The sequence below is a fragment of the Elaeis guineensis genome, chromosome 4, assembly GCF_000442705.2.
Source record: "Elaeis guineensis isolate ETL-2024a chromosome 4, EG11, whole genome shotgun sequence".
NCBI lineage: Eukaryota > Viridiplantae > Streptophyta > Magnoliopsida > Arecales > Arecaceae > Elaeis > Elaeis guineensis.
The window spans coordinates 60,817,342-60,840,424 of NC_025996.2; the positions used below are offsets into that span (position 1 = coordinate 60,817,342).

General features: G+C 41.7%; 2 protein-coding genes across 3 annotated transcripts; one reads left to right on the forward strand and one right to left on the reverse strand.

Moving 5' to 3' along the window:
* Positions 1-1,497: 1,497 nt before the first annotated feature.
* LOC105042759 (uncharacterized) lies at positions 1,498-3,558 on the forward strand. 2 transcript variants are annotated; one of them, XM_073256602.1, is made up of 4 exons: positions 1,498-2,058; positions 2,139-2,286; positions 2,376-2,565; positions 2,642-3,558. In XM_073256602.1, exon 4 carries the CDS (start codon positions 2,915-2,917, stop codon positions 3,428-3,430), a length of 516 nt encoding a protein of 171 aa, XP_073112703.1. In that variant the 5' UTR covers positions 1,498-2,058; positions 2,139-2,286; positions 2,376-2,565; positions 2,642-2,914; the 3' UTR covers positions 3,431-3,558. The 2 variants fall into 2 exon arrangements, with proteins under 2 accessions (XP_073112703.1, XP_019705392.2); XM_019849833.2 differs by having other exon boundaries at positions 2,139-2,565.
* Positions 3,559-10,578: 7,020 nt separating this feature from the next.
* LOC140857352 (uncharacterized) lies at positions 10,579-13,564 on the reverse strand. Its single transcript, XM_073256140.1, has 2 exons — positions 13,411-13,564; positions 10,579-11,183 (listed from the first exon to the last, which is right to left on the reverse strand). The coding sequence occupies exons 1-2, from the start codon at positions 13,562-13,564 to the stop codon at positions 10,579-10,581; spliced, it is 759 nt and encodes a 252-aa protein (XP_073112241.1).
* Positions 13,565-23,083: the final 9,519 nt, after the last annotated feature.

The window sequence follows — 23,083 nt, forward strand, 5'->3', positions numbered from 1 at the left end:
GTCCACAAATACCAGCGCACAACCCCCACTGGTAGGGTCCACAAATACCAGCGCACAACCCCCACTGGCAGGGTCCACAAAGTACCAACGTATAATCCCCATTGATGGGGCCCACTGAAACATAGTTAGGCTGAGAGCATAAATCGATATACCACAACATATATCATAATCTTTCACTAAATATGTGCATAAATCGATATACCATAACATTTCAAAAGCACTTTTCTTTCAAAACATAATTTCATAAATCATGCATAATTTCAGAGAATAATTATTTATTTTCAGAATAAATATGGAATATCTCGAGAAGATGATTCATTACTTACTTTTCACGGAGCACTGAATGAACAGATCGACTAACTTCTAGGAGATTCTTCCGCGTCTATTATCCAAAATTATATTTTTACATTAATTTAATTCAAAATTAAATCTAACAAATCTCAAAATTAAAATCTCGCTTAAAATCAGACTCGTCTCTAAACTCGATCAGAAACATCAGATGAAGCCTTCCCCTACGCAAATCTTAGAAGGATAACTTTAGAGAGAGAAATCCATCAAGAGAGAGAGAAACAAGCTAGAGAGAGAAAATTCTAGAGAGAGAAAGTAGAGAGAGAAAGTTCAATTCCAGAGATAGAAAGTCAGGGTTCAGACTGAAAGAAGAGAGAGAAACTCTCTCTCTCATCAATTTTTTTTTTAATTTATTTATTTATTTATTTACTTACTTATATATATATATATAAATATATATATATATATATATTTATTATTATTATTATTATTATATTTTTTTTTCTTTTCTTTTCTTTTATTTTCTTTTCTTTTTCTTCTTTTCTTTTTCTTCTTTTTCTTTTTCTTTTTTTTCTTTCCTTTTCTTTTTCTCTTTTTCCTTCTTTCTCTTTTCTTTTTTTCTTCTTTTTCTTTTTCTTCTTTTTCTTCTTTTCTTCTTTTTTCTTGGTTCTTCCCGTGCCGGAACAGGGGACGGTGTCTCCTCCTTGGCCGGGCCGTTCAGGCCACGGCCGCCACGGCGGAGGCCGACGGCCGACGGAGGCCACTCCTCCGATCACGGAGGAGCGTGGCCGGCGGTCAATTTCGATCGCCGGCGTCGGAAAAGTTCACGGGAAAGAGACCAAAAACAGAGTCTTTTTCCCCGACCGGAAATCGGCAACGCTCGTCGCCGGCAGCCGCGCACAGGGCATGGGAGGAAGAGGAAGGAAGGGAGGAAAAGGAGGGAAGCTTACCTTGACCTCCGGAGACCTCGTCGGCGGCAATCTTGGCGAGAACTCAAACGGTGTCCGCGGCCTTCGATCGAGAAAAACGGAGAGAAAGAGAGAGGGAGGAGGCCAGTGATCGGTCTCAAGAGGGAGGGGGTCTTCTTATAGGGGATCCTAGGACTCCGAGGGGTCCTAGGAGTTCGATTTTGCCTGGGTTTAGCCGGAGAAGAAGACTCCTATCGGGAGTCTTCTTCCCGGTTTTGCATACTCTGTTTTTTTTTTTTTTATTTTGGGTTATAACAGTTTAGTAGTAGGATCAGTAATCCCCATCCCGATAGGATCGATCTATACAAAGAGGCCCTCAAGGCAGGGGTTAGGTTGCCTCCGCATCTGTTTGTTATTGAACTTTTCTGCTTCTTCAATTTTTTCTTCTGTTCGGTCATTCCTAGTTCCTTTCATTTTATCACCGGCTTCATCATTTTTTATTCTTTGATCAGAGTTCAACCCACTATTCCACTTTTTCTATCTTTTTATATCCTTAAGAGATGTACTAACGATTGGTGGTACGTTTCCCCTCCAAAAGGGGCCAAGGTCCTACTAAAAGGAGCTCCATCCTCGATCCACAATTGGAAGGACTGCTTGTTTTTCATTTCAGGATCCTCTATTAAGGAATGGAGGCCCCCTTACTGGGGTCAGCCGAGGGACTCTGCTCTTCAAATTCTGAAACTTAGGGATGAGGACCAGAAGCACTCCGCAATTTTGAGAGAACACCGAATTCCTTCGTTAAAGGAGTTGTTGTCAGAGCGAGCTCTTTCTTATGCTAGTCTCGGTCCATCCGACCCTAAAGGTGATTTACCCACCTTTTCAAGATGTTAGATCTTTCTTTTTCCTCTTTTTTCATAAGCATTAATTTGTCTTTTGTTGTAGAAATGACGCCCGAGGAACTTCGGAGACTAAAGAAGGGTTCCATAAAGAAGAGGGAGGCACCACCTTTGTCTACTGCCAGGGTCTAGAAAAAGCCGAAGATTTCGGATGATGGGTAGAAGAAGAAGAAGCCCACTCCAACTTTTGCACAGTTGGGAATTATCCCCACTCTTCCGATCTAGTCTCGGCCTCTGAAGCCTGCTGCACCTGTTACTTCCCAGATCGATTTTGTCTTGGCAGGTTCAGACTCTGTAGGGGCACCTGCCGAGCGGAGACAAGATTCAGCAACGCCATCTTCTGGGGAATTTTTGATGATTGGAAGACTGCCCCTGGAGCTTTTTGGAGGTTATTATTGGACTCTGGCTTGAAATAGGTTGACGAGGGGAGCCCCGTACGACAGCAAAAGCGGCTGGTTACTTCTTTGGTCCGGGTGTGTATCTTCTTTATCTTGTTTCTTCTCATCATTTTTATCTTTTTGAACTGACTTCTTCTCTCTTTGGATGCAGACGGGTCATTATGCTGCCGCTGTCATCAACCAGATAAAGGATCTTGAGGATGAGTTGGTAGAGGTGCGCAAGAAGTGTGAGGGGGCTGAAACTTCTGAGGCTGAGGCAAGGGCTGGAGCTACCGAAGCCAAGTCTAAGGTGGAAGCTGTCGAGACTAAAGCCGCCCGCCTATGAGAGGCGCTGAAGGAAGCTGAAGCTTCAAAGGCGAAGGTGGAGAGTGCCTTGGTCTCTGAGAAGGGGAAATGGTGGGAGGCCCAATCCAAAGCCATCGAGATGGAGAAAAAGATGGTGGATCAAGTTGCTGAAATAAAGAAAATGGAGGATCGGATTGCCGAGGCCGATCTGGTGCTGATGGCAACCTTTCGAGATTCTGAAGATTTTATCCAGGAGAAAGTCGACTTTGGCCAGGAAGCCTTCAACGTCGGTCATGATGTCTGCTGTCAGAGGATAGCGGTGTGCTTCCCGGGGTTGGATTTAAGCTTTTTGGAAGAGGAAGATGAAGAAGAGGAAGGAGAAGCTAGGGAAGGTGAAGCCAAAAGGGACATCGAAGGTCCGATCGGTGGCAAGGTTGATCGAGAAGGAGATCAAATGCTGCTTACCGAAGAAGGACCCTTTGAAGAGCATCTCGAGGTCACTCCAGCATCACTAGATGTGCTTGGGTTCATACTTACTGGAGTTGTTGGTGGTGCTTCTGAAGCTTCCCCTTGTCAGGAGATGTATCGGCCTCTGTTCATGCTGATGCTACGCCAGTTTCTCCATCTCCCGTGGAGTCAGAATGACCAACTATAGCTGTCCCTAGGCCTTCCGTTGATCCTCAATCTGAGGATGGGAATATTTGACCCTTCTACTTTTTCCTTTTTGCTTTACTGCACCTTGTAATAAGTATTTTGAATTAATGAAAGTAATTTTTAACTTCATTTTCTTGGTTTGCGTTTGCCGGCGAACTTTAGTTCAGTTGCTTTGGTGTGAGTGTTGTGATCGTGCCTTCGTCCATTATAATGCTAAGCCTCTGCCAAGGGCCTTTTCTTTGAGAGCTCGGCTTGATATCATCGAGGAAGATCTGTACCGAGTTCAGCAAGTTGCTGACGATGCCCAGAAGAAACTTTAGAAGATGACAAAAGATCGTGATATGGGATGGTTTGAAGTTGGGAATTTGGGGAAGCAGATCGATCTCATCAAGAAAGAACACGCTGTCAAGAATCATAAGTGGGCCGAAGAGCGTAATAAGTGGACTGATGAGCGCAACGACTTATTCGGTTGACCAAGTATAAAAGCTGGGAGATGGCTATAGCATCGGCTCTTCATAAAGTGAAATTGCGTGAAGTTTAGGAAGAAGTAATTGATCTAAAATATGGTCGACAGAACTTGCTTATCAGGAATGATCAACTTTAGTGCGATCTTCGCTTGGTCGAGGATAAGATTAGAGAACTTTATGATTGGGTTGAGCAGCTTCAACATGATCTTCGTTCAGTCGAAGATAAGGTTAGAGAGCTTCGCCAGGCAGCGGGTTTTGAAGGGTCGGGCATTCACGGTGATGGGTAAGAACTCATCAAGGCTTGAAGGATGGTGATAGATCTTTCTGAAATCTTGACCAAAGACAGATCTGCACTAACTAAGCTTCGCATCCAACTTGCAGAGAGCAAAGTCGTGGTGAGTCGCGCTGAGGCTACCATTCGGTATTTGGAAGATAACTTACCGATGTAGGAGTTAGTGTGGTGTTTCTAAGCCTTGGGAAGCTATAGGAGGAGTCAGGGTGTTAGCTTCGGAAGGCTAAGATTGATTTGGATCCTAGGGCTAGGATAGGAGTGGTCCTAAGGTGGAGATCCTGTGTAGCTTTCCACATACTCGAGGTTCAGGCGATGAAGACTTCAAGGGGTTTGATTTGGGCTCTGGATATCTGGAGATGCAAGGTAGAGCAAAGAACTAGAGTCAGGACTAAAGATTATGAAGGAATAGTAAATTTAGGATATTGGGTCGACTCAGACTGAGATTGGATCGACCAAATCACAGAGGAAGTGCCAGATAGAAGATAGGTTCTCGAAGAATCTAGCACGGCACGTAGGTTAGTTGGCTCAATCTCAGTCTGGGTCGACTCAGTCCCAAGTTAGTCAACTTAGTTTGAGACTAAGCCGGCTCAGTTGCACGGGCAGAGCAACATAGGATTTCAGTATGGGTCTAGGATTGGGTTTTGATCCTAAGATCTTAAGGCTTGGTTTGATAGGTCTTAAGGGGGCTAACTCAAAGATTTGGACTGAGATAAAGTCCAAGAATGAGAGTACGTGAGCCATGGGTGCACATGGGCTCGGTGAGTATTTTCATGTATTGGATTTAGCTTGGAGAGTTTGTGGTCGAGCTTAATAGCTATGTATATATATACATAGGTTGTAATAGGATTGAAATAAATGATATACAATGGATCTTTTCTCCCTAATTCTCTCTCCTTCTCTTTAGTTCTAATGCCAAACCCTAGTGTCTCCTAGGGTAGCCGCTCCATTATTTTGCTTCTACTTTCTTCGATCTTTTTCATTGCTGGATTAACACTCAGGTCCACACAAAGGTGATCCGCATCTGGTACGAGAGTTATATTGGAGGTTTTTCTAACAAATGGTATCAGAGCCCGATTGCATGGAGGAGAAAGAAGAAGATCAAATTTTAAGCAGAAGGATCAGCAAGGGTTTAGATCTGAAGATTTTTTTAGATTTTGTGAGGAAGGAAGAGATTTAGGGGTTGTTATCCTCCATCCCTAGTCAAGTAATTTTTAGATCTACCTTGTATGCTATTTTTGATCTAGGTTGATCATGGAGAGCAATGGGGTAAAAGTGAGATTTGAGAAGTTTGATGGTAAAAGAAGTTTCATGATGTGAAAGATAAGGGTGGAAGATTTGCTAGTGCAGATAGGGTTGGATTCAACCTTGGAGGATAGGTCGGAGGAGATGAACGACAAGCAATAGATGTTCTTGGAGAAAAGGGCATATGCCACAAATAGGGCTTGTCTAGTGGATGAGATTTTGTATGGCGTGTTAGAGGAGAGAACATCCAAAAATTTATGGTCGAGGTTACATCAGTTGTACATGAAAAAAAATATGTGCAACAAGTTGATGCTGAAGAAGTAACTGTACAGCCTTCAGATGCAGAAAGATGAGGATGTTGTGTGGCATATTTAGCAATTCGCTTGAATGAGCATGGATTTGTTCAATATTGGGGTGGAGCTCGAAGAGAAGGATAAACGTCTGTTGCTGCTATGTTCTCTATCCGAGAGCTTCAATCCGTTGGTGACGACGCTGCTGTATGGTAAGAAGATACTGGTGTACGAGGAGATCATCTTAGTGCTAAGATCCAACGAGCAGTAGGAATGGATGACAAAGAGGAAGATCTTCTAGAAGGGTCTTGCAATTTCAGAGAGGCCCAGGAAAGGAAAGAATAAGGGTGAACAGGTGCAATTAGGGCAGAGACAGTCCCAGAAGGGTTGTAAGGAGGCTAGGAAGTGCTTCAAGTATGGTAAAGCAGGGTACTTTAAGTGAGAGTGTCCGCTTTGGAAGATGTTCAAGGGAGGAGAAAGGAAGGATATGAATTTTATTGGTTCAGTCGCTGATAGTGAAGAGTCGGATGAGCTCTTGGTGGTTTCGTAGGAGCCCATGGGGTGAGATATATCTGAGACAGCTTCAGAGGGGTCTGCAGAATACAGAGGGTTCGAAGGGACAGTGATGGTGTTCGAGGTGCAGTAGCAGGCCCAGTAAGACAGTGTTGGATGGTTGGCCTTGGAGGACTCAGGTACAGAGTCAGCTTCTACAGTATTAGGGGGACTTCGATTCAAGTGGAGCACCAATGGAGGTGTCTTTATAGGTGGAGAGGATTTTGGCACGTGTTCAGAGCAGAAAGGTGCGAGAGGAGGAGCGATATTCCAGCACCAGCATCGGGCTGCACAGAGTCAGGTGGAGCAGAGTGTGTAGGTGGAGAGATGTGGCTTTGAGGAGACCATGTTAGGTGTATCGGTTGTAGCAAGTGTCGATTTAGGAATGCTATGGATTCTCCAGAAAAGTCCAGAGCAACAGTTGATGCAGCTATCAAGCAAAAAGATGCCTACAACAAACTCCAAGATAGTACTAAGGTGCAAGCTAGGGACTTCAGTGGTAGAGGCGGTCATCCTAAAAGCCTTAAAGAGAGCTCAGCAACTGAAAAGGATTGGCGGAGGTAAGGAAATCCACACAAGGGGATGTCAGGATGTGCATCAATAGCAAAATCATGCAGAAGGATATTACCAGTGTGCCAAAGCTTGGGCACATCAAGGTGGAGATTGTAGGAGTTGGTGTGGTGCTCTCAAGGTTTGAGAAGTCACAGAAAGAGTCAGGGTGTTGGCTCCAAGAGGCTAGTATTGGTTTGGATCCTAGGGCTAAGACAGGAGTGGTCCTAGAGTGGAGATGATGTGTAGCTCTCCACGGGCTCGAGGTTCAGGCAATGAGGACTTTGAGGGGTTTGGTTTGGACTCCAGATACCTGAAGATGCAAGATGGAGCAAGAAACTAGAGTCAAAACTAAAGACTGCGGAGGAATAGTAGATTCAGAACATTGGATCGACTCCGATTGAAACTGGATTGATCAAGTCACAAAGGTAGTGTCAGATAGAAGATAGATTCTCAAAAAATTTGGCACGACATGCAGGTTAGTTGGCTCAGTCTCAATCTGAGTCAACTCAGTCCCAGGTTAGTCGACTCAATCTGAGACTGGGACAGCTCAGTTGTGTGGGTAGAGCAACATGAGATTTCAGCGTGGGTCTGGGATTGAATTTTGATGTTAGGATCTTAAAGCCTGGTTTGATAGGTCTTAAGGGGGCTAACTCAAGGGTTTGGACTAGGATCAAGTCCAAAAGATGAGAGCATGTGAGACATGGGTGTACATGGGCTCAATGAATACTTTCATGTATTGTGTTTAGCTAGGAGAGTTTTTGCTGAGGCCTAATGGCTATATACATATACATAGGTTGTATTAGAGTTGAAATAAATGGAATACAATTTATCTTTTCTCCCTACTTCTCTCTCTTTCTCTCTGGTTCCAACACCAAACCCTAGCATCTCCTAGGGTAGCTGCTCCATTATTTTGCTTTCACTTTCTTCGATCTTCTTTGTTGCTGGATTAACACCCAGGTCCATGCAAAGGCAATCCACATATGGTATGGAAGTTGTACTAAAGGTTTTCCTAACAGTCAAAGCTATGCTCAATGCGGCTCCTAAAGCCATAATGGTGGGTGAAGCATTGGAGACTAGAGTTGGAGAAAAGTCAGATTCAACATTGGCCAAAGCCTACTTAGTTGATGGCCAAAGGCAGGCCCTTAGATAGCAAGTGTACCCCACTTTCCTTTTTTTTGTATGCTTCTTCCTTAGTAACTTCTGCAAAAGCTTATTAATGAAATAAAGTTGAAAATTTTAATTTTACCTTGCACATCATACTTAGTAGCTTTGTAGTCATGTTGTCCAAACTTAGTCGCATACGATCTTTGCATAGGGTAATTTCGTCAAGATGTCCATGAGCTGGCCATAGTTCCCATTTTGTGAGTTCCTTGGGGTTAGGTCTCCAAGGACTCCTATAGGCTGATTTCTTGCTTTCATGTAGCCAAGGTTTGTAGGTCGAAGGGGTCAGTTTTTGCTTGTTGATCAATCAGGGTCTTCATGAGCATTGACTCGCTAGAAAGTGAGTTTGACTTTCAAGGGTCTGATCAAATTATCCCCTACTTCTTGAATCGTTGTCTTACCATCCGCCCAAGTCGAGGGGTTGAAAATCCTAGGCCCGTTTAGATTAGCCTTCACTTCTTATGAGACTAAGGTTTTCATGGGCATTGACTTGCTGAAAAGTGAGTTCGGCCTTTAGGGGTCCGAATAGGTTATCCCCTATTGCTTAGTCATCGAGGTCTTCTTTCCATGTTGTTAGGTGCTGAAGTTGGTGGGCTAAGGGTCCTTAACAGTTATCCCTTCGAAGGTCCATATAGGTTAACCTATGCTTTTTGCATGACTAGGGTCTTCATGGATGTTGACTCGTTGAAAAGCGAGTTTGGCCTTCGGGGGTCTGAATACATTATCCCCTGCTACTAGTCACCAAGGTTTTCTATCCATGTAGTTTCTTCCTGCATGATTAAGGTCTTCACGGACATTGACTCACTGAAAAGCAAGTATGGCCTGTGGGGGTCTGAATGGGTTATCCCCCGCTGCTTAGTCATCGTGGTCTTCGGCTCCTCATTGAAAAATGAGGTCTTTATATCTCGGATGACTAAGGTCTCCATGGACATTGACTTGCTGAAAAGCAGAGTTCGATCTTCAGAGGTCCAAATAGCTTATCCCCCGCTACTTAGTTGCCAAGGTCTTCATTTTGCAAATTGTAAGAGATAGTAATATTCCTGAAAAAGGAGTTATTTTGTCAGTCAATTGCCAAGTTACATTACTGGTAATACATTTCAAGATTTTTTGAGTTCCATGGCCAAGGCAAAGGGACTCCATCCAACCGCTTGGGACGGTAAGTTTCTGGCTTGATAACTTCTTCCACTTAGTATGGCCCCTCCCACCTTGGAGCTAGTTTTCTACATTCATTGAGCTGGGAGACTTCGGCTTGGTAGAGGACTAGATCATCGGCTTTAAATTCTTTATTTCGAATGTCGGAGTTGTAGTACCAGGCCACCTTTTATTGATAGGCTGCCGTCTTCACATGCACCTTCTCACGAACTCCTTCGAGTAGATCCAAGTTTATGAGAAGTTGCTCCATGTTATTTCGATTGTTGTAGCCTTTGACCTGATGTGATGGGAGTCTGATCTCCATGATATGACAGCTTTGATCCCAAAGGAGAGGCTGAAGGGGGTTTCTCCAATAGATATCTTTTGAGTAGTTCGATAGGCCCAAAGCACATTGTAAAGTTCATCTATCCATGCTCCTTTCGCCTTGCCGATTCTAGTCTTCAATCCCTACAAAATAGTTTTGTTGGTTACCTCGGCTTCACCGTTGGCCTTCGGATGTCTCACCGAAGTGAAATGTTGGGAGATGCCATAATTTTGACAAAATTCAATAAATTTGGAGTTCGAGAACTGGTGCTTGTTGTCAGTGATTAGCACTCACGGGAGATCAAATCTATAGATGATGGACTTCCATACGAAATCTGTCACCCTGGCCTCGATAATTATGGCAAGAGGTTCAACTTCTATCCATTTGGTGAAGTAATCGATCGCCACAAATAAAAACATTCTTTGATCCGATGTCGGGGGAAAAGGGCCCAAAATATCCATTCCCCATTGTTCGAATGGCCAAAGAGCAGCTATAAGGGTCAACTGAACAGTTGGCTGATGCTGGACGTGGGCATTCTTTTGACATTGGTCGAATGCCTAGCAAAATTAGCGACATCATCCTGCATTTTAGGCCAGTAGTAGCCTTGCCAAAGCACCTTTTGTGCTAGGGATTTACTGCTTAGGTGATTTCTGCATATCCCTTCGTGCACCTTTCGAAGGGTATACTCAGCTTCGGAAGGACGAAGTCATCTGAGGAGCAGTAAGGAGAAGGACCATTTGTAAAGCTTGCCTTCATAGAAAACATAACGGGGGGCTTGATATTTGATCTTTCAAGCCTCCTTGGAATCTGCTGGTAGTATCCCATCTCTTAAGAAATGGATGAACAGGTCCATCCAGCAAGGTTCAACATCAATTTGTAAGACTTGGACCAGCTCCTCAGTGCTGGGCTTTTTCAAACTCCGAAGAATGACTTTCGAGGGAGATCTTTAGGAGCTGATGTTGCCAATTTGAAAAGTAAGTCAGCTCTGGAGTTTTCAGACTGAGATACTTGTTGAACGTCGAAATTATGTCAGATCTTTCACTTTCTATAGATATTTTTTCATATTTTTCTTCTTTGCTTCGAAATCTCCCTCACTTGTCCTGCCACCAACTATGAATTGGTGCAAATCTTGAGCTTCTACACTCTAAGCTCATTCGCTACTCTTAGACCGACATAGAGAGCTTCATATTTGGCCTCATTATTGGTAGACAGGAAGTCAAACCTTAGAGCATATTCTACAGTAAATCCTTTGGGCCCAAGAAGCAACAATCCTGCCTCCGATCCTGTGGAGTTTGATGATCCATCCACATGGATTATCCACATGTCACTTGGTTCTTCTGACGACTTTGACTCCACCAGTGTATCTTCTTCTTGGGAAGGTTCTGGCGGCTCCAGGTCTTCAAGGATGGTGCACTCCACGATGAAGTCTGCCAGAATCTGAACTTTGATAGAAGGTCGAGACTGTAACCTTACTTCAAACTCCGTGAGTTCAATCACCCACTTTGCTAGTTGCCCAAAGGTGTCGAGTCGATGCAAAATGGCCCGAATCGGCTGATTAGTCAGTACTGTGATTAGATGTGCTTGAAAATAGGGATGAAGCCTCCTGATCATGATGATGAGGGTGAAGATCAGCTTTCTTAGCTTTGTATATCTGGTCTCTGCATCATATTGAACTCGACTAACATAGTAGATCGGCCTCTGGATTTTGTCTTGTTCATGGGCCAAACCTGTGCTTATGGCAACTGGGGAAACCACCAGATACAGAAAAAGTTCTTCATCAATCTTTGGCTTAGTAAGGAGTGGTGCGAAGCTGAGACAATGTTTCAATTCCTCAAAGGTGCGTTGGCATTCTTCGATCCATTGAAAATTCTTTGGTTGCCTCTGGGTCTGGAAGAATGGGAGATAGCGTTCAATCGATCTAGAGATAAATCTGTTTAGTGCTACCACCCTGCCTGTGAGGAACTATACTTTTTTTGTGCTCTTTGGTGTGGCCATTTCTAATATGGCTTGGATCTTCTTCGGATTGGCTTCCACCCCCCGATTGGATTCCATAAAGTCCAAGAATTTGCTTGATGTAATTTTGAAAGTACATTTGGTTGGGTTTAACTTCATGCGATACCATCTCAGGGTGGTGAAGGTCATCTCGAGATCTTCAATATGATTTTGAGAGATCTTGCTCTTGACTAGTATGTTGTCTACATAAATCTCCATATTATGGCTGATCTAATCCTTGAATATCTTATTGACGAGGTACTAATAGGTGGTACCTATATTTTTCAAGCCAAAAGACATCATCTTATAATAGAAGTGCCTCAGTCAGTGATGAAAGCTATTTTCTTCTCATCCTCAGGAGCCATTCGGATCTAATTATATCCTGAGAAGGCATCCATAAAGGTGAGAAGCTTATGGTCCGAAGTGGCATCCATCAGCTGATTAATCGACGACAAGAGATAGCTGTCCTTGGGGCATATTTTGTTGAGATCGGTGAAGTCAATACAAACCTGCTACTTGCCATTCGCCTTCTTCATCAGGACTACATTCATGATCCAATTAGGGTAAGCTACCTCTCGGACGAAGCCAGTACCAAGTAGCTTATCCACTTCTTTGGCAATTACTTTCTGGCACTCCAGGGTAAAGCTTCTTTTCTTTTGCTTGATAAGACAATGGTTCTAATTGATGCTTAGGTAGTGTGTCATTACCTTCGGGCTGATGCCGGGCATGTCAGTCAGAGTCCAAGCAAATACATCAGCATTATCATGCAAGGAGATAAGATGTTGTTTGGTTACCTCATCGAGCTTCGACCCAGTCTGGATAGTATGATCCTTGTTGTCGTTGTTCAGTGGGATTGTCTCCAGGTCTTCCATAGGCTTTCTCCTTTCTTCAAACTACTCATCATGGGTGTCCAGTCCATCCATCGGATATGCTTCGGGGACCCTATGCCATGAAGTGTAATAGAATAACACTATTGTGCCAAGGTCTGATCTCCTCTAACTTCACCAACTCTAGATTCAGTGAAAAACATCATTTTTAAGTGATAGGTAGACACCACAGCTCAGAGTGCATTGAGTTCTAGATGCTCGAGGATGCCATTGTAAGCCGAAGGTGCCCGAACTACCAAAAAGTCAACTTGGGCCTTCACTCTCGGGGGGAGCGACCAGCAATTACAGGGAGGGTTATGACTCCCTCAAAAGATACGGCATCCCTAGTAAATCCCACTAGAGGGGGGTCCATTCGGCCTAGCCATTCTACAGGTATACCCATTTGAGAAAATGCATCGTAAAATAATACATCAGCCGAACTTCCATTATCAATGAGGATGCGGCGTACATCATAATCGATAATATTTAACATTACAACTATCACATCATTATGCGGGAACTAAACTCCTTCAGCATCTTCATCAGTAAGGGTAAGAGACCCCACAGTTCTTCGCTTCTTGGAAGGTTCGGCCACATCGTCTACACTGCTTCAGTGCTCCCTAATTATTGCATTTATTATTCCGATGGGAGGTCGGTCTATTGAAGATTCCCTTTGCTACTACTTTGGTGGGTGAGGGGACCCCCACCATTGTTTCAGTTGCACATGCCATCGCCTAATGAATTGGTCCAAGTGACCATGCCGAACAGCTCCTCAATTTCATCTCGAAGCTGGAGGCAGTCTTCAGTGTCATGGCTATGATCGCGATGGTAGAGGAAGTATTTATTTAGAATGCATTGCCTCGGATGAGCCAAAGCTTCCTTGCTAGAGGGAGATGATCCTTGATTTCCATCATCACTTGCATCCTCGGAGTGTTCAGTGGTGTGTAGTTGGTGAACCTTTGAAGTGGAGATACTTGTCGCTCTCTCCTAGGGTTCTTCTGTCGGGGATTTTGTGGGGTAGTCCAGCACCTCTATCTTTTGGGTAGAGAATGGGAGTGTGACCAGTTCTTTACAAGAGACTTCATCTTTTCTCCTTTCTTTCCTTCTTCACCTGATGCTCCCATCAAAGATTCACCTTCAAAAGCCTCATCGGCCCGTGCATACTTTTTCGCCCGAGCCAACATCTCTGCGAAATCATGCGGGTAGGTTTTCTCCAAAGAATATTGGAGTCTGTTCTTTAGAAACCCATCCTTCAAGGTGGTCATGGCAACCGATTGGTCAAGGTTGTGCACCTCTAATACGGCTGCATTGAAATGGCCAAGGTAGGATTGGAGCGACTCCCCTTCTTTCTGCTTGATATTAATCAAAGAGTTCGATCCTTTCTACTACCGCTGACTGCTCACAAAGTGACCAATAAATTACCTGCTCATTTGATCGAAGGAGTGGATCATCCACAGCTTCAAGCTTGAGTATCAGTGCCAAGCTGTACCTTTTAGAGTGGAGGGAAAGGCTCAGCAGAGGGCAGCATTGGTGGCCCCATGAAAAAATATTAGGGCCTTGAAACTTTCCAAGTGGTCCACAGGATCGGTAATCCCATGGTAGCTTTCCAACTGAGGTAGCTTGAAGTGGCTGGAGATTGGCTCTTGCATGATCCAGGTGCTAAATGGTGGATCGATGTTGTACCCATCATCCTGCACCAAAGTTTGGTTGCAGATTGCATTGATCTGCTCGTTCATCTCTTGGAGTTGGCGATGGACATCCACATCTCGGGCGGCATAATCATCCAAATGATGGGGAGGAGTCCACCAGCTAGGTGTCCGCTAGGGCATCGGGGATGACTATGGTGAGTCTGCCTTTTTCGCTCAGGACTCTATAGGGGAAGTTGCAATTGTTCCTGTGGTGGTGGAGCCAGTTGCGGTGTAGGAATGGCTGGGCGCAACTCCACCATAGGCATGATGTTAGCCGATTGCACCATTGCTATCAGTGCTGCACTCGTTTGTTGTGCTGTCATCATCAGTGCCAGTGCAGCTATAATCTGCTGCATTGCCTGGACGACGGTGGTGAGATTTTGGACCTGCTAAAATAGCAGGTTGAACTGCTCCACACTGACAATAGCTACTTATTGTAAAGGCAGTTGAGGTGCTTCTGATAATGGCATCTGCATTTGGTGATTGGCCACATTTTCTACTTGCTAGGAGGTGTGTTGCCTAGCTATGCTACCCAAGAGGGAGGGGTGAATTGGGTTACTAAAAATTTTAAGTGAGGAGTGAATCACAAAAATTGTGCTTTGAATGTGATATGTGATGTATAAAGATAAGAGCAAAGGATGTGTCAGATACTAACATAATTAAGCAAGAAACTAATACAAAAATACAATAAAAGAGATCAACACATTATAAACAAGAAGGTTTACAGTAGTTCGATACCAATCTTGCACCTACATCCACTCTCCAAGCTCCTACGTGAGAATTCCAATCCACTAATCATTTTCAACGATTGCAATGTCGAATACCATCAAATCTAGCTATTTTTAGCTAAACACTTATTTTTCAGATACAAGTCAATCTTTTATACTCCGATTTAAAGTTTGGATCAATCTTCTCAAGTTTTGAAGCCCCTCAAAAACTCAAAATAGGAAGCAAGAGAAAGTTGGTTTACAATGTTAAACACAAATTAGCTCCTCAATGAGCACAATAAAATAATAAATATACTTTACTCAAAATGGAAGAAGCCTTTGAGAACCCTCTCTGAAGGAATGAAGACTTGAACGAGCATTGGAGAGGTCGTTGAGCTTGAAATGAATGCTTCTTTTGCTTAAAGCTGAATTTTCTTTAGGGCTGATTTCTCTCTTGATTTTTTTTTCTATTTTTCTCCCTTTTGAATGGCTTTATACCTTCAATCAATGCTGAAAAATATTTAGTAGCCATTAAGAGTCATTGGAGAGGATTTAGAAAGCATTTAATATACCAAAATTGGGCTGAAAAACTAATCATTGCAGATTTTTTCGTTGCAGGGGGTGCCCCTTATGTCGACCCCGAGAAAAGGGTCACCCCTTTTTCGTCAGTCCAAAAATGGCTTTCTGTTTTGGCTCAAAAACAACAGAGGATGACCTAATAATCACCTCTTTTCATATGGGATGTCCCAAGGATCGCCCCTTTTTGCGTGCCACTCCAGAAATCCTACATGCCAGCATGCCATTTAGAAGGGGTCGACCTAAGGGTCACCTATTTTTGCCCAAGCTTGCTTTTCTTCAATTTTAAACTTTCAAAAACTTTGAAATTACCTCCAAATGATTTGATATCAACTTGAATGATCTTGAGGCTTCCAAAAAACTTCAATTACATCTCCAACTTGATGAATTTGCTACTTTGGCCATCTCCAAATATTTTTACAAATCAAAAGTTTCATACATCTCTGAAATTAACTTTTAAAACATCTCCAAAGATACAATATCATTAGTACCCCTCACAAATATTTTGTGCTCATCAAAATCAATCCTTTAGGACAATAATCTTCTCCTTTTTGATGATGTCAAAATATTTAAGTATAAAAAAAATGAAGTAAATTTAACATTGGAGAAAGATAGTGCCATTTAAAATGGAGCTAGAGATCAAGATATATACATATATGATCAATTCAATGCATCTTGTAAAGATATTCACTTTTATTTAGCAATTTTCTTTTTAGAGGAGATAAGGGGTCATGAATGCAAGTATACATTTGTGCTTATACTATGTTGCACCAAACCACTTCCCCTTTTTGACATCATCAATGTAGAAAAATAAATTTATATTTTTGGTTAAAACATCTCCTCCTAAAATTTTCAAATTGGTAGAACCTGCTGCATAAATGACACAAAGCATACAATATAGGGCCAATAAAAGTCACATTTGCATTCAAATTTAACTAAAGCATTATAAGGACTTCACATCAGTTCACAATACATAGTTTTACTAAGAAGTACCATACCCTAGAAGGGTTACATATAAGTATAAAATGTTAGCTCTACAACAAAATACAACCAAAATATACAAAAAAAAATCAACATCTATAGTTTCATCTAATAACATAGAATATTAAAATATACATCAAGATAGTACAAAATATAGCATCCATATCCATAATAACTAAACATAATGTGTTTCAATTATCATGCCAATATGAATCATGAAGTAACAAAATAAACACATGTGAATAGATACTTCATGAAAGTTCTAATTTATCCTAAATTCAGATGTTAGGCATTTGATACCAATTTTCATACAAGTACATAAACTCATTTGATATGATCATTTCAAGCAAGAAACATATGAGTATATAATCAATTTAGGAGCAATAATATGAGTATATTAATCAATTTAGGAGCATCTCAAGCACATACTCATCACACATCCTGTCCCTTTTTTTGGTAGCATCAAAAGCTCAAGGATTTTAAAAAAACATGAATCATCAAAATCAAATAAAGACTCAAAAGTTAAAGATATTCAATTTTTAGAATTTGATTTTAGTTCTCTCCTTTACAAATTAAACTTGAGTTGAACTTTTAAATTCAGAAAAGACTTTCCTCCCTCTTCAAAAGTATAGATTCAAAAATACTTCTCAAATTTAGAAAAAAAAATTTAAGGAAGATAGAACTTATTCAAAACTCAAAATTTTAGAGTATCAAAAGTAGGCATAAGATACGTTTAACCTTTTCAAAAGACATCTCTTCCTCTTTGAAAGATATCATATCATTAAGTTCAGAAAAATTATAAATTTTTCAAATTTATCTCAAATAGTATCGTATCAAGAATATATTAATACAAAATACATTTGAACTAAAATATTCAGTTATTTTGCCAAAAATAATGCAATAAAGTGCAAGGCAAGAGAGATGCTATTGATATTGAGTGTGAAAATTTTCTTTAAAAGGAATCTTCTTGATACCAATTGTTTTGAGAATCAACTCAAATAATAATTTACTTGAAATTTTTTTTGGATATCACTTGAAGATTTAGAAGAGTAAGTTTTAAACTTATTTCAAAAAAAAATCAATCATAGCAAAATACAAATCCATATTTTAAATTTGGCTTGATACTAATACATTTTAAAAAATAATGATAGGATCAAATCATGCAAAATATGAATGAATAAGTCTAATAAAAAAATTATGATTATTTTAATCAAAGTATAAATATTCATCAATAAATTTTCTTTTAAATATAATAATAATTTTTCAAAAATATATCAAATGAATAGAATAACATAAGTGTACAAATAGATCGAGATAAATGATCATCAATAATTTTATTTTATTAATTTTCAAAATAATTTTTTTCTATTTAGTTACAAAGAAGATTTCTCTTTTAATATTTCTAATAATATATTCTCCCTTTATTTTTCATAATAAATGCTAGAAAATTTATTTTTCTTGATCCTCCTCCTTTTTCTTCCAAATTATGCATAATTAGTTGATTTTAAGAGAATGAGCTTTATATTTTTCTCCTCCTTAGATTTATAAATAGAGCGTACAATACACTCAGTAAATAAGTATAAATATCAAACAACTAACAATCATCAAGCACACTCAATTTCTAGAAAGAAGTCATATTTTTATTGATTTTCGAAAAGTGATTATAAGAAGGATTACATCAATATATCCAAAAGAATTAAAAAAAAAAATCTAATGAGATCAAAGAAATAGCACTAAGCATAAGGATCCAAAATTTTTAGTTCTCTTTTAATTTCATAAAATCTATCTTCACTTAATGATTTTATACAAATATTAACTAATTATTTTTTAAAATAAATAAATTCAAGCATTACATCATTATTTTGAACATGTTCTTTAATAAAATGGTATCTTATTTCTATATGTTTGGATCTAAAATATTGAATTGGATGTTTGGTTAGATTAATTATACTAGTATTATCATATCTTATGGGAATGTTATTATTGTTCACACCAAAATCTATGAGTTATTACTTAATCCATAAGATTTGAGTACAACAACTTTCGACTGTAATATATTCGATCTCGATCGTTGACAATATCATCAAATTTTGTTTTTTGCTAAACCATGAGATTAAGTTTACTCTAAAAAATTGATAAGTTTCACTAGTATTTTTTTTGTTTAATTTACATCCAGCAAAATCTGCATCGAATATCCTATTAAGTCGATAAATGATTATTTGAAAAATTATAGGCCTAAAGTTTGAGTATCTTTTAAATATTTTAAAATTCTTTTAATAGTATTTAGGTATGATTCTTTGGGATCAAATTGAAATTTTGTACATGTACAAATATTGAACATGATATCAAGCCTACTAGCAGTAAGATATAGCAAAGATCCTATCGTATCTTTATAAAGCTTTAAATCAACACTTATCATTCTCATCCTTATCTAATTTATATGAAGGGCTCATGGGTGTGCCAATGCTCTTGGAGGTCTCCATCACAAATTTTTTTAATAGCTCTATTGTGTACTTGCTTTGATAAATGAAGATCTCTTCTTTTGTTTGTTTAATTTGGAGTCTAAGGAAGAATGTAAGTTCTCCCATCATACTCATCTCAAACTTTTTCTGCATGAGCTTGGCAAAATCTTGACATAAAGTTTCATTAGTAGATCCAAATATGATATCATCAACATATATTTGTATAATAAGAATATCATCAAGCTTTTTTTGTGAAAAGAGTAGTATCTACTTTTTCTCTTAAAAAAATATTTTCTAGCAAAAATTTACTAAGTCTTTCATACTGTGGTGCAAAAATCTGCCTGCGTCGGAGAAACTGGAGTCAAGGGAGTCGCGGTCACCACTGGGACCTGCAAAAGAAGTCTAAACCGGAGGTGGGGTTGCTCCGGTAAGACCCTCCGACGCTTAAGTCAGTTCTCTGCCTCAACAAGAATGGAGTGCTCGAACGAAAATTTTAGCAGAGTTTTTAGGTAAAAAAGTGAGAGCTTAGAGAATAACATATCTGGGGTCCCCTTTTATAGACGGAGGGAGCAGTGGATTGATAGCGACTATTTATGATCGCCTCGTCGTGGGCCGTACGGGGCCAGGAGGAATTTATCATGAAGAGTAATGGGGTGGAGTCATGGCCGTTACCATGGCTCGCCACGTGGAATCAGTTGCAGAGAGTGGAGCGGCGTCCGTTGTCGTGACTCGCCAGGGAGTGGTGGAACCGCACAGGATCCGCCGCAGGGAGTGAAGCAGAATTATGGCCGTTACTGTGGCCTGCCAGGGAGTAATGGAGCCATGTAGGATCCGTCGCAGGGAGTGGAACAGAGTCGTGGCCGTTACTACGGCCTGCCAGGGGGTCCAGACTTATCGGCTGAAGTTCGGTTGGAGTCTGATTTCCACGGAAGATCGGATGGGGATCATTTGTCGAGGAACCTTAGCCGAGACCTTCAGCAGGAATTCAGGGCGAAAGTCCGGCTCCCGTGGGAGCCCGTACAAATCCTACCTGTAGCTGGAGTCAGAGGCGAAGTCCGGCTCCCGTAGGAGCTCGGACGAGGTCTTTCCGCAGTCGGAGTTGGGGATGAAGTCCAGCTCCCGTAGGAGTTTGGACGAAGTTTGTCTGCAGTTGGAGTTTGAGACGGAGTCTGGCTCCCGTGGAGTCCGGATGAAGTTTACCTGCAGTTGAAATTGGAGACGGAGTCCGTCTCCCGTAGGAGTTCGGATGAAGTTTACCTGCAGACGAAGTTGGAGATGGAGTCTGGATCCCGTAGGAGTCCGAACAAAGTTTGCCTGTAGTTGAAGTTGGAGACGGAGTCCGACTCCCGTAGGAGTTCGGATGAAGTCTGCCTGCAGCCGAAGTTGGAGACGGAGTCCGACTCCCGTAGGAGTCCGGACGAAGTTTGCCTACAGCCGAAATTGGGGATGAAGTCCGGCTCCCGTAGGAGTCTGGACGAAGTTTGTCTGCAGTTGGAGTTGGAGACGGAGTTCGGCTCCCGTGGAGTCCAGACGAAGTTTACTTGCAGTTAAAATTAGAGACGGAGTCCGGCTCCCGTAGGAGTTCGGATGAAGTTTACCTGCAGTAGAAGTTGGAGACGGAGTCCGGCTCCCGTAGGAGTCCGGACGAAGTTTACCTGTAGTAGAAGTTGGAGATGGAGTCCGACTCCCGTAGGAGTTCGGATGAAGTCTGCCTGCAGTCAAAGTTGGAGACGGAGTCCGGCTCCCGTAGGAGTCCAGACGAAGTTTGCCTGTAGCCGAAGTTGGAGACGGAGTCCGGCTCCCGTAGGAGTCCGGACGAAGTTTGCCTGTAGTTGAAGTTGGAGATGGAGTTCGGCTCCCGTAGGAGTTCGGATGAAGTCTGCCTGCAGTCGAAGTTGGAGACGGAGTCCGGCTCCCATAGGAGTCCGGATGAAGTTTGCCTACAGCCGAAGTCGGGGACGAAGTCCGGCTCCCGTAGGAGTCCGGACGAAGTTTGTCTGCAGTTGGAGTTGGAGACGGAGTCCGGACAAGTTTACCTCCAGTTGAAATTGGAGACGGAGTCCGGCTCCCGTAGGAGTTCGGATGAAGTTTACCTGCAGTAGAAGTTAGAGACGGAGTCCGGCTCCTATAGGAGTCCGGACGAAGTTTACCTGCAGTCGAAGTTGGAGATGGAGTCCGGCTCCCGTAGGAGTCCGGATGAAGTTTGCTTGCAGCCGAAGTTGGGGATGAAGTCCGCTCCCATAGGAGTCCGGACGAAGTTTACCTGCAGTATCCCCGAGGGGTCACTCCTGACACGAACTTCGGCTGGGGGGGTTTACACCCAACACATACTATGCTCTAGGTGCTTATTTCAAATCATATAAAGCCTTGTTTAATTTGAAAACATGGTTTGAGAAAGCATGATTTTCAAAATAGGAGGACTGCTCTACATATACCTCTTTAGTAATAAAATCATTTAGAAAAGTATTTTTGACATCTATTTGAAATAGTTTAAATTTCATAAAACAAGCATAGACAAGCAAGAGTCTTATAGCTTCTAATTTAGCTATGGGTGCAAAAGTCTCATCAAAATTAATTTCTTCTTATTGATTATACCCTTTAGCTACTAATCTTACTTTATTTCTAATAATATTTCATTTTCATCCAATTTATTTCTAAACACCCACTTAGTTCCAATTATGGGATAATCTTTAGGTCTAGCTACTAAGGTCCATACATAGTTTCTTTCAAATTGATTAAGTTCTTCTTGCATTGCATTAATCTAATTGTGATTTTTTACGACTTCATCAATGATTTTTGGTTCAAAATGAGAGACAAAAGCAAAGTAATTATTAACATCGCCAAGAGAGGATCTAGTTCTTATCCCATGTGTCGAATCATCAATTATAAGTTTCTTGAGATGGTTGTGGATATACCTCCATTCTCTTGAAAGATCATATGTACCTTGAGCTTGCTGCTTTTCCCCATCATCATCATGATCCTCTTCATGCTCTTTTTCATTGTTTATAGTAGAGTCTTTTAGGATGAGTTCCTTTACTCTTTCAATTTGATTTGCATCATCAATAACTTTTTTCTTCTTTGATGGAAGATCATTAGTCTCATCATAAACAACATGCACCGATTCTTCTACAACTAGAGTTCTTTTATTAAAAATTCTAAATATTTTATTAGAAATAGAATAACCAAGAAAAATAGCTTCATCAGATTTAGCATCAAAATTTTCTCACTTATCTTTACCATTTTTTAAAATAAAACACCGACAACCAAAAATATGAAAATATACAATATTGAGTTTTCTCTCTTTTCAAAGTTCATAAGGTGTTTTCTTTAAAATTGGTCTAATTAAAGCATAGTTTAAAATGTAACATGCCGTGTTAATTTTTTCTATCCAAAAATACTTTGGAAGGTTGCTTTTACATAGTATGGTACGTGCTATTTCTTCAAAAGTTGGAGATGGAGTCCGGCTCCCGTAGGAGTCCGGACGAAGTTTGCCTCAGCCGAAGTTGGGGACGAAGTCGGCTCCCGTAGGAGTCCGGACAAAGTTTGTCTGCAGTGTCCCCAAGGGGTCACTCCTGACACGAACTTCGGCTGGGGGGGTTTTACACCCAACACCAGTCCCCCTACTTTCGAGTTCGAGTTTCGATCGGAGGAAGTACAGAAAATTTTCACAGCCGAAGTCGTTTCCTCGAATTCTGCACACGATCACCCTCGAAAATCTTGACATTTAATGCGCGCATGCTGGAGCCTTTTTCGATTAGGGCAACCTGAAGAGTCCTTTCGAAACTCCCACCAAGATGTAATCCTAAGCATCACGCCATAATAGTCCGCGAATGGTCAACCCTATGCCGCGGTGAGTGGGACACGTGGTGGGTACTGGTTGGCTAGGGATACCTGCCACCATAACTGCGCCAGGCTCTGCTGCTTATTTAAGCCCCCGCCTTTCCTTCAGGGGCTTCACTTTGCCTGAAGGCCGACGCCTTTCTTCTGCCCGAGAGCTTAGCCACTTAGCCACTCCATCGGTGCCCTTCCCGACTCCGAGCATCCTTCGCATCGGTCTTTGCCATCTCCGTCGGCTCTCCACCATCTTCAGTCCCCCGAGTCTCTCCGAGGGGTTCTCCCGTCGGGGCCTCCACCTCGGAGGCCAACCTCAAGAGGATGCCACGGACCAGGAGGAGTGCGAGGAGGAGAATAGCGGTCTGCGAGTTCTCCGGTTGTCAAACTGTCGCTGGGGGTTCCCATCACCTTAAAGGGGGCTCGAGGGAGAATTCCTTCAACAACAGGGGTTTAATAACGGGGACAACCGGTGAGGGCGTTCCGCTGAGAATTTTGGAGTAGCTGAACGGGGTGACACCAGTCAAGAGGACAGAGTT

What these genes read in the sequence shown, in the direction of transcription:
- LOC105042759 (XM_019849833.2), top strand. Translation starts at nt 2,915, where the DNA reads ATGGAGAAAAAGATGGTGGATCAAGTTGCTGAAATAAAGAAAATGGAG.
- LOC140857352 (XM_073256140.1), bottom strand. Translation starts at nt 13,564, where the DNA reads ATGACCACCTTGAAGGATGGGTTTCTAAAGAACAGACTCCAATATTCT. An exon ending in ATCTTTGATGGGAGCATCAG is followed by an intron (nt 11,184 to 13,410) that starts GTGAAGAAGGAA and finishes TGGTTTCCCCAG; the next exon opens with TTGCCATAAGCACAGGTTTG.